The 12,252-nt window shown below is 32.1% G+C and overlaps 1 protein-coding gene across 4 annotated transcripts in view; it reads right to left on the minus strand.

Moving 5' to 3' along the window:
* LOC118276113 (glycine, alanine and asparagine-rich protein) overlaps window positions 1-12,252 on the minus strand; it is a 103,728-nt gene that overhangs the window by 61,557 nt on the left and 29,919 nt on the right. For 2 of the 4 annotated variants that reach the window (XM_050707240.1, XM_050707239.1), the window contains exon 3: window positions 8,799-8,883. In XM_050707240.1, the coding sequence (XP_050563197.1) occupies window positions 8,799-8,825 (27 nt within the window). In that variant the 5' untranslated portion in view covers window positions 8,826-8,883. Of the gene's footprint in view, window positions 1-949; window positions 1,232-1,697; window positions 1,770-2,875; window positions 2,995-3,174; window positions 4,186-4,521; window positions 4,807-5,346; window positions 5,599-6,380; window positions 6,521-7,344; window positions 7,456-8,798; window positions 8,884-12,252 lie in introns of those variants that run through there. The other 2 variants (XM_035594284.2, XM_050707241.1) reach the window with 2 other exon arrangements.

The raw sequence follows: 12,252 nt of genomic DNA on the forward strand, positions 1-12,252 counted from the left end.
TTTGTGTACTTTATTTTACTTATTTTTTTTATTCTGCTTTAGTTGTTACCTGCTAAATACCTGCTTCATTTTGTACAAGATTGTTTAGAAAATAAATTAAAGTCAGTGTTTTTTGCTGCTAGATAATATTCACATATAATAATATTTTTTTTAATAGAGTATGTATGTATGAACATAATATAACCCTTTAAACTTTAGGGTACTTATTAGAAAAGGCATGATATCATTATCATTTGGCAATTATTAATAATCCCACATTATTTTATTATCATTTGTACAATAAATACAGGGGGCGGGTTATGTATATTTAATAGCCAGCAAAAAGCACTAAAGTTTCAACGTGTGTTATCACGAAACTATCCTAAAATCTAAAGTATATAAAATGATGAAATTATGTATAACATTAAATAAGATATTGTACTTAAATAATTGAATTTAAATCAACTGCCCAATAGAAATAATAGTTTGATGAAATTGTCAGACACAATAATGTATTAACTGACATGGGCTTAACGTAGTCTTCCTACATTCATAATATTCTTAAAATTACTTTGGTTGATAATTCAAATACTGTGTCTATTCATCGATAGCCAGTAAACTAATTCAACAACCAACAGTTACCTATAGAATTATTTTAAATGAAAATTAAAAGCTGACTGCCTCGTTGGTCGAGTGGTCACAAATGCGACTGCCGGACAAGGGGTCTCGGGTTCGATTCTCGGGTCGGGCAAAGTATTACTGGGTTTTTTCGAAAATTTCTCAGTAGAAGCACGGAGTCTGGAATTGTGCCCAGTATATGGCAATAGGCTCATCCCTTATTACATGGGACTTATAACACAAATGGTGAAAAGTAGGTATATATTGTACCTGTACCTGGCACCTTTCCTACCCCTTCCGCGATAAAAGGCATGACGTTGCGTTGCGAAAATTAAAAAATAAAACAGACAAATGTTTTATACAAAATTTTTATTAATATTTTCTAAAACTAAAATATTTACATATAAGTAACATCACTCTAGTTTTGTACAATTCTAATCTTCTATCAAGAAGTTGTATAATATTTTGTTTTGTAAATGTCAATGACCTATTAGCTAAGTTTTTTTAATACTTTTTATTCTTCTTCCTTGGAAGCTGAAGGCTGTTGTACTACAATTACTTGTTTGTTGGCCCTCCTACGGGCATGAGGTCCTAGGCGGATTTTTGTAGGTTCTCCTGATACTTCTGAAGTTACCTGTGAATTTAAAAAGGTTTTAGTCCACATTTACTATTATTATGTAAATTATTGTGTATGGTCCACAAGTGATATAAGAGTTATAGTTAGACAATTTGAAAAAATACGTTTTTTTTTTTACTTTTGATGTCAACGTTTGGCCGCTGTCTCGCTTGATGGTAAGTGATGATGCGGCCTACGATGGAGCACGTCTACCCATATGCAACCGTATTCACGTATATCCATTATTAAAAAAAAATCTTCTAAACGAACAAAATCGATAAAAAAAATACTTTCCATATCCATTCGTATTTTCAAAAAGCTGTAATGTTTTCGAATCGTCGCCTTTGGCGGAATAGCCCATTCAATAGACAGGGTTTTTACATTTTAGTTTTATTTTATAAAAAAAATGAACATTTCATGGATCGCACTCTCAATTGCAATTTTTCGGATTTAGCAAAAAAAAAAAAATCAAGTCTATACACACCTGAACTCTTTTCCTTCCTGCAACGTTGTTCTCTAAAAATTTGTTTACAGCCGAAAGGGTGTTAATTGGTATCTAAAATATTATAAAAAAAAAATATTACAATTACTAAATTTTAACTCCTACATCAATGAGTAATAAAGAGCACATTTACGTATAAAGCTTTACTCACCAAAACCCTAAACCTATGTCTTCTCACCCTTTGCTAAATACATACATAAGACCAAAACTCGCCTTTCCTTACATACTTACCGCCGTACTCAGAGTCATTTAATGGTTCCTTATCCCAGTCCCTTGCATTTTTTTTTATACGAAACCATTACTAAGGAATAGTTTAAGTATGTCTCTGAGTGCGGCTGTTAAAGGCAAAGCTGCGTAAAAATAGAGCAAGGACCTTTTTCTCTATGTCTGTTTAAGTCACAATTAATTTAACTGTCACACGTTTTAACAAATCGGTCGATCGATCGGTTCAGATAAACTCACTTATAAAGAAACTATTATAAATAAATAAATAAATGAATTATACCTGTGCTGATCGGTACCGACTCGTACAGATTTATCTAGCCATACAGACCTATTTATTTATGTAAACCCTTATTCAGACAATGAAAAAAAGGCCCTTCGTGGTGTAATACCACTGATACAAAAAATATGATGCTATAATAATACTTATAAATATGATAAGTTTAAAGCAAAATTTCGTATAATATATTGCATCGATATATTATAGGGTGATTGTATATACTGGATTATGTTTGTGTTAGTATTGATAATAGTTTGACTATAAGTGACTCTTGATTAAAAGTGAAAAAAGCAGCATGTATTACATATCTACCAGAACTCAAAAAACAAAACTCTTGGTAGCAATTAGTGAAGCTCACTCAACACTTTAAAAAAGTATTTAAAATGCTTTTGAAATGGTCTCATTTTCAATTCAAAAAAGAAAATTTTCTATTTACAAATCTCATCGTACTAAAGTATTAATTATTTCATCAATCACAGTACGCAACAATTATAATGATATCATGTGGAATGAGTATTTGTAAATAGATTAAAAATGCGCTTCATATATCACGAAACATGCAAAATCATGCAATAAGATTACAAAAAAGAAACAAAACTAATGAAGATACTGAACACGGTTTAGAAATATTAATAACGATGAATGATCGTGCACTTACAGCGAAAATGTCATCAATGAATTTAGAAGCATTCGGTGTCTGTACCGATATATGAGCTTCAGAACTAGCTGACGATGAAGATGAAGGAGACACATGCTTCGATGTTATCGCATCTGAGTCTGTAGGAAATTAAAAAGTTGATAAGAAATTAGTCACAAATAGGATCAATCAGGTTCCATACAGAAAGATGAATCGTCATGCGATAATGAACCTTAACATAATATGAATTTACAAAAATGATTATTAATATTGCTTAAAATAAAATTCAGAAATTTTTAAGGTAATTTATAGACACTACGTGAATATCTATAGAAACAGACAATTTTATTTGTAATAAATGTCTCCATATATCTTTTTAATCACTGTACAATTGCCAATAATTTAACAAGTCAAACAAAACAGTTTCATGTAGCTGTAGATAAAAAAGGTGTATTCATAATTCACAGTGTAAACTATTAAAACTTAAAAATTGTACTTCCATCATAATATTACCTAAATTAGGAAAAACAGAGAAATTAGGCCACAAAAACCAAATTAGCAAGGAAAACATAGCTTCCCAAATAAATCCTCAATTTTATGTTCCTTAAAATTAAAATAAACAAACCCAACAATTTTACGAGTTAACGCAGCTGTTATTTTGTATAAATTTATCTATTATTTTAATAAGTTCAACGAAGGCGCTTGCTCCAGAAGGGGGTGCTCGTAAAAAATAAAAACGTAATAAAAGCTAGAAGATAAAAATATCATGAAGATTACGAGGGTAACGGTAAGGCCAAGACTATAGTGCGCTGTTTCCTGCAAGTCGCTAACAGGGCTTATTACAATTTGTAAGAGAGACGTAAAATATCACCATGATTTACCCTAAGTAGAACATAAGATAATCTGATAAAACGCTGCTTTGTTGCGTAGCCCTACGAACCATAAATAAAAATGAAGTACATTAGCGAAGTAGTAAATGATCTCTAATGTTTCTCAATATTACATAAATGCTAAATAAGATTTTCAACTGCTTCAATTTGATAAATCGAATTTGTGATTTCAATACAAAATAATATTCATAGTAATTTATCTTATAAATAATTTATAACCCGCACTTAGTGTACTTATATAAAACTTATTCACTACGTATTGAAACAAAATGTGTTCTAATAATAACTGGAATAACCAGAATGACCAGAATATCCAGCATTTCCAGAGAAACCCGAGTAACCACCTGCTTTGAACGTGGCTGACTTTTGTACAGACACACCGGTATTTGCCGCAGTGTTAGTTAGAAATCCGCTAACTGCCTTCAACGTCGAAATGGGAATCTGAAACACACAATGATAAATGAAATTCTCTCTACCTGTACCTTGATATACATTATAGTGAATAGAGATTTTTTAGTAGAAGGGACACAAGCTCTGAATAAGATTATGTCAGATTCCTATCGCTTGTTAAATAAATCTCAGCTAGATCTATCGCGACTACTCAAAGGTCAAATTTCTACCGGGCTTCCTACATTGAACAATTCATTGTCTGTTTGCGCCAAAATTACATAGCTCTCTGCAATAGTTCCCTTTTTTATTCATATAAATGTATTACACTAATCTCTTTACTTGTTCAACTCATAATGAATTAGGAAACCCGATTAATTTAAAACTCACATTGAAAATATCCTGGAAGAAAGTGCTAGGTCTTGCGTTGACAACCACTTCTTTACGGACTCCTCCGTTAAAGCCAGCTCCTGCTTCTCCGTGAGCTTCACCATGAGCTTCAACGTCTACTCTCTTCTCAATGGGCTGGACAGTTTTGTAGACGGTTTTGGTTTCTGGTGCTGCAACTTCACCACCAGCACCAACGTATCCACCAAGATAGACTGTTTTGTGAACATGATGTCTGTGTGGCTTGTGTTTGCGTACATACACTACTTCTGTTGGCTCTACGTGGACCTTTATGGATGAAAATAGTATTATAGTTCATGTTGGTTTAATTTGGTAAAGACACTAAACATAAAAGTTTTAAGTACAGATGTAGAGGAGATATGAGATAATCAGAAACAAAAATCATGTAAGTGGATAACAACTTAAAAATACGGTGAGTCCGCTGTTTAGCTGAGGATATATCTTATTCCTTTGCTGTAAAAATTAGCTGATTTCAGTACATTTTAAATATCACTGGTATCTAAACATAAAACATACAGTAGGTTAGCAAATCATCGTGTAAATAAATGCACTTGTAAAGAAGTGCTAAATGTGCTATTATGTACAAAAAGTGCAAAAATTCTTCAGCTGTCTTCAAGCCTCTGGGTGCACGTACCATTTTATTATGATTACTTAACGAACCTGTTTATAATTATAATTAAGGGGTGGTAACCACATCGGTGGCGTGTAACTCCTCTGTGGACTTCCCAACAAAGAACTAAATAGAGTCTGAAAAAATACTGTTGGAATTATAGGAGTGCTATAGTAAGGACGCTTCCATTTACTCACTTCTTTGGCAAACCCATGTTGGGCGTTTACATTTACGTTAGCTGTTGCTTCAACACCAGCCTTAGCAACCGGAGCTATTTCATTAGAAGCCTCATATTTAGCTTCTCCATAAACATTTTTATGTACAGTCTTGACTTCTTCCACGGGAATAACAGAAACTTCTTTTTCTTTTACTACTGTGACTGGCACTTCAACAGATTTGTGGGCTGACACTGAAAATCCAGCTGATCCTGAGGCGCCTGATTCACCGCCCTGTAATGATAAAAATATTCTTTAGCTTTTATGTTAATGATAAAATATTGTCCAATCATGCTATTTAAATGACTGAAATCTATCTAGTGTAAATACCCAGTTATAATTGTGAACTTCACTACACAGTGCCTCATGCAAGATATTTTGCTGCGTAAAAGGAAAAGCGTAAAATGGAGTCCCCAAAAATGACAAACTGAACGTGCATTGTGAGTGCATGCACAGAACAAACTTGGTACTTTTACCTTATTCCAGTAAGTAACCACCCGTTAGTCTCACTTACGTCAGTTTTGGCTGGAGGTTATATGGCTTTGTGATAAAAATCCCTTATTTTGCCATTTTCCTATTATGGCTGCAGTTTGTTTTAAATGATAACACATTTGTTGTTAGATATTTATTTCCATATTCAATGAGTATTATTAATAATATCATGGGTATAGTCTTATAAAAGTTAATAAAATTAGTATCTATATTTCTAAAAAAATCGTTATCTTTTACTTTAGTTTCATAATATCCATAAACGCTCGATAAGACTTTTTTCCTAACTTACCTATCTCATTTGTTAAAGTTTGTATGGCCATAGGTAAATACTGAAATAGAAATAATATTTAATAGCTTAATCATAACATTTAAGTCTCTCTTATAGAACGTTTATGAAAAAATAAGTTATACATAAAATGTTCCGCCACCAGTTAATGTCTATGCTGTTCTTTGAGTAACTTTTTCATTTCTTTAATTCTACGTCTCTCTTCTTTTCTTCGTGCTTTCTCTGCTCTGTCACCTACCAGGACCGATGTTGCTGAATGGCCTCCTGAGTGAGCTGTTGAATATCCTCCACCGACTGCTTTTCCACCAGATACTGCGCCTCCAAGACCAGCAGCGGCATTCACATTTCCTCCAGCTGTAGCACCGGCGTATAATCCACCTGTATAACAAATAAAGTTTTCTATGACGCAAATCAACCTAAACAGGGCTCAAAATTAGCAACTTTTCTTTCATTTGACTAATTAAACCAAATTATTGGTCTAATATTCACTGACAGTTAACGCTCACTAATCCGTATTCATAATAAATGCAACGTATTACAATTCCCAAATCATTTCTATTTCAAATGAAAATTAGCACAGATCAGAAAACATTATCCAGCATTAATAGTAAATACTGAACAAAATTATTCGTTAATTAATTAACGGCTGGATGGATTCATTTATTCATATAAATGAATATTCATTTCATTTCATTTGTTAGTTAAGCAAACGTGACATATGCAATCAAGTCTATGTGTTTTGTCTCCTCATTTTTCAAACGGCATCTGATTACAATCTGAGTTCAAAGGTCTAGGTGTTAAAACGTAATTAATAGTTACTGCAATCATTGCGCTAAGTCGAGTCGAGCAAGATAAAACGATGTCATATGTAATCAATTCTGGAATATCTCCAGACGTACTATTAATCATAATGTGCTATTATAATGCTCATATAGTACAAAAAGCTTTAAGATTTTCATTCATCTAGCCATTTTCATTATCTTTTTGCATACGTGTATATTTTACCGTTTTATCATTATTTATGATGCATTTATGATTATGATAAAGTCGAAAGTTTATTCACTCATTGCCTTCACATAGTACAAACGCATTTATATTTTAAAGACCTTTTTGGTCCCTATCTAAATTAATTCACATTTAAAATAGAGATACGTGATCAGACTAATTTTTGCTTTTGCTCTTATGAAAGTAAGTTATCTTACCAGCTGTGCCACTGCTGCCATCAACGGCTCCACCTAGTCCAGCCTTAGCTGCTGGTCCGAAAGGAGTTCCAGCTTCAGCATACAGTCCACCAGCTGTGTTCCCTTTTCCAGCTAGAATAGAAAGAAGTTAATTAATAGGTATATCTTTTTACTCAATTACAGTTTCCCCTATATTTACATTAATCCTAACAACAGATGAAAAGCAGTTGAACTGTGAAAACAAATTTATGCCCTACCCCCAGCAGTGAAATAAATGTATGAAAAAAATGTAACATAAAAAATCTAGAGAATAAATAATCTTATATAGATAAGAGCCTCGTTAAACATTCTCCTAAGAACAAAATTGATGTCAGCAATTTATATTTGTAAACAAAAATAGAATATTATTAATGATACAGATTCTTCAGTCCGTTTTGATCTTCGGATTTAGGATAAGATAGGAAACTGACAAATGAAGAAATAAAAGATACCTATCTCCTTTTGATCCGATAAAAAAACATTTCGATGTGGGCTCGGTCTAAAAATAAGAAACACTTCAGTACGAATAATATAATTTAGGAGCGTCAGACAACTGAAATTTCTGAAATTATAGGTTAAACTTATTATTCATTCATTAAACTTGCTCATTATTAGAACTTATACTGCCGCACTAAGAGACCCTTAATGATTACTCAAATCATTCCTTAGTAACGATTTTATTCCAAAAACTATTGCTAATAAGGACTGGGTTAAATAATCTGAGTGCGCTTAATGCTTCTAGAAAAATCCCAATAATAATGTGTACATACTCGAAAACTCTATATACATACACTATATTTGCAAACATTGAACTAAACAGACGCAGCGTTGTATAAGACCATAAACGGTTTAAATATATTGCTATTAGCTGAATAAAAATTATGGAAAAAATAGAACAAAGAAACAGCTAACAAACTTTTAAAGACATAATAAGTTGTGCCTACTACGCATTACTTTTCATGTAAATAAAATGAATAAAGGGAAGACATACATAACCTACTCTAAGTGCTCACTTAGTTATATTGCAAAAGGTTAGGAAAATTAAGATAAAGTAATCTAAAGTGTCTATAAATAAACAGTTATTTTGGATACTTTTTACGTAATAAGCTTTGACAAAAACAAAGTAACAATGCCTGGTACCTACGAGTTTACTTTTTAATTTTACGCGATTACTTATAGTAAAACGGTCATTGTCATTATTCATTTAATAATTATACGATCACTTGAATGACATGTTAATCTTTTCAGGGAATTATTTGTTTAGAATGTGAGTATTTTATACTTTTTGTTTGATTATAAAAACAGAATACTGACGATGATCTTTTAACGAATATTTTATAAATATGGTCATTCTGTTTTCCAATAGCAGATATTACATTTAATTTTCCTTGAATGAAGAGGCTAATAACATTAAATAAATATATAAGAGGACTTACCCAACCCTCCAAGACCGACTCCGGCATGGTATCCACCGAAATTGACCCCCAATTTACCCTCACTGAAGGTAATAAACTGTGGAGCCTGCAAAGACAGAAACATTAAAATTAATACAAATTCATAACAATAAACTTAAAACGAAATTGCTCATAATTTTACTGAGTAACTACTATTTTATGGCGTATTAACTGATTACAAGGTAATTTATTTTACTCTGTACAATAATTTAAATCAAATGTTATTTCTATTAAAGTTCATTTTAACTTGACATTTATATTTTATTGTAAGTGATTGTTCATTTTGTGGCATTATCATTTAACCACACGACTGACAATGACAACTTTACTGATTGACAACATATTATATTGCGGTTTTAATAATGATTATTTTAATCTTTATTTTTGTTTCAGATCTGCTTGTCATGTGCAGGTATTGTAATCTTCTTGCAATTGTAAAGAAGATATATTAGTATTCGTTTAAAATAAAAATAGACTGATAATATTAGTTTAAAATTAAATTTGTGAGCTAGACCGATAGAAGTATTTAAGTATTCGAAGCTTGCACGCGATGTTTAATAATAATTGTCCTTATTTCTCATCGTTTCATCGTCATGGCAACCATTGTAGTTGATAGACTGGACGTTTTCTCCAAAGCTATAAGTAATGCTAGTATACTACGGTGCTATAGGATAGTCTTGTTCCGGTAAAGCAAACGTACGATGTTAGCCTGTCTATAAAACTACAATGCAGATTTGCTTCTCAACTTCACTATGCCAGTAACAGTCGAAGATAGTAAAAATCAAGTGAAAATCAAGCTCTTAGCAGCTGCGGGCTACCGGGACTTAGACTCGAAAAGCAAGAGTAGGAATGGGGTGATTTTTAGTCAGTCTGACACTCTCGCTCGCATCGTCTAAGGCGGGAAAAGTCTTTAGATGATTTTTTCCCCTTACAAAAAAAGACTAGAATGTTTTACTGTAACTAACTCGCTAACTATCTAGTTAGTAGTTAAACACACAAAATACACACTTTCATACAAAATATTGAATGTTAATTAACCAACCCATAAAATAGATTTGGGAATTAAGAGGGATCGTGACCAATTACGAGGTGCACGAGTAGTATTATAGATAATTACTGAAACTTAATTGCAAACGGTAATAAAACGAATCCTTTTCACATAATGAATTACAATTAGCTTCAGTAGACACATTTATGGCAGATATTTAAACAAAATTTGACTCAAGAGAGTACTAAATTGAAAATTTTATAGAGGATGGCCAATAAATTGTGTTTTAAGCGATCCCTTAAATAATTTATTGGTTTTATCACAAAAACGAGCTCATCCAACGTTTAGGCTGCGGTTTGTACAGTTAGGGCGGTTTGTACAGCCCAGGTTGAGTTGAAAATCATTATTTATTACTGACAAAACATGGTAAGTATATCATCATCGCGTCTGTTTAACTTTGAATTATTGAGTAAAAGTGGAATTTTATATTCACCCACATTTACTCAATTGTTTTTATTTAGTTATTTTTTAAGCTTATTACCAAATCTCGATGAGAAATTTGCAATAAGAAACTCTATGGCCTGGATTTAATGCTTAATATGTTTTGACTTCAAAATCAACAATCTCGTTGGCCATGACTATCGAAACTAGCGGTCAATAAACTGCAAAGCTAAAAAAACTAACACAAAATTCCCACTTGCTATTAAATCCCTATTAAAAATTACTCATCTTGAACCGTTATTATCTTTTGCCATCACTAGCATAACCATTATAAACCATTGAAAAACAACATTCAATTTAATGTATAATTCATTGGAAATACCCATACATATCACGTCATGGGATTAACACGTGTGTATGGGTAATCAGTAATCATATAAACAGTATAGTATTGTACTGTATGTCATAGAATTTTTAATAGCAATTTATAAAGTGATTACTAATGGTTATATTAGAAGTACTGGGTTCTAATGTATTAAAACAATGGCTTTTGTTTAAGTCTGTAAGACTTGCGCAATAGTGTATGATGTGTCTATCCACTTATTCATTGACTCGTCTAAGAATGTCATAAGAATTAGCTTTAACATATTTTGTAAGATAATGCGAATTGATTGGTAAATAATTATGATTGGGACAACTAAACGAAGTAAGTTAAGTTTTTTATACAGAACTTCATTGTCCCACAGTGGTTTTTGTGATAAAATAGATAAAAAGAAAACTACTTTCCAATTAGATGACACACTATACTTAACAAATAAATTGGCCATAATAAAGGTAAATATTTACCTAATTTCTTACGATTATCTCCGATTGTTTATAAACATTGGATAAAAAACAAAACCTCCTGAGCTCCCATAAATTCATTAAGAATGATGTTAGTAAACAATGTAACACTATATTACCATTGGTTTAATTAACCATTGGATCATTAAGTGTAATCTACCTGTCATACTTATGACTTTGACTTTGACATAATACCATAAAGTTAACTACTTGGTGGTGAAACATCTATCTCTTTCCATCAATTTTCATTTAACATATCAATTACTAGCTGTGACTTCAGCCGCGTGAAATAGTGACTTTGGATAGTTTTCCCGCGCCCCCTCGTAGATGATAGCATGATAATGTAACCTACTTTTATGTTTATCCGGCCTTTGAGTAATATTCGTACTAAATGTTAAGTAAATCCATGCAATATCCGTGTTGATTTTATAGCCCACACACAAAATATATTTTTGGCTTCAACATCGTTTATAGATGACGTCCCAAGTAATCTTTCAAAAAAAGGTTCAATGTGCAGTTTAGACTTTCCTACGATCTTATTATAATGTATCTATTAAAATCTATAGATGTATCATTAAAATAAACACCAGACCTACTTACTTGTGCATAATTATATCCATTTCTTCGTATCCATGGAAATGTTTGTGGTAAATTGATCTATTCCAATAAATGTAGGTACGTGTACGTGTTTTATGTAGAAAACAGTCGAGAGCTTAAGTCGCTATACCACAATGGGTTTAGATGTGTGGTATTGACGACGATGCCGGGAAAACCGACTATTGATATAGGATAATGAACTATAATGCCGTATACTATATGGTATATTTTGTTGAATAAAAAAAAGTATTGCTTGAAATCTTCTCATTAATTTGCTAGTACTGAAGTATTATAAAAGTTTTACTATACAATGTGATAGGGTTGATACTTCTAACCCGTTAAGGCTGAGTACTACATCTAATTTTATCGATAAAATTAGAAGTCCCACCCCTATCACATTGTATACATATTTCACAATAGGTAGGATTTTGCTATAAGTACCATGCTTTGACACGGAATAAATACGTCTTTATTGAACTGTTCACCAAGTCAGCTATATAGTGTAAAATAAAACAAATGACACGTCAATGACGTCAGACCCAAAATAACAAGAGCAGAAATATATCG

This window comes from Spodoptera frugiperda, chromosome 31 (genome assembly GCF_023101765.2).
Source record: "Spodoptera frugiperda isolate SF20-4 chromosome 31, AGI-APGP_CSIRO_Sfru_2.0, whole genome shotgun sequence".
Lineage (NCBI taxonomy): Eukaryota > Metazoa > Arthropoda > Insecta > Lepidoptera > Noctuidae > Spodoptera > Spodoptera frugiperda.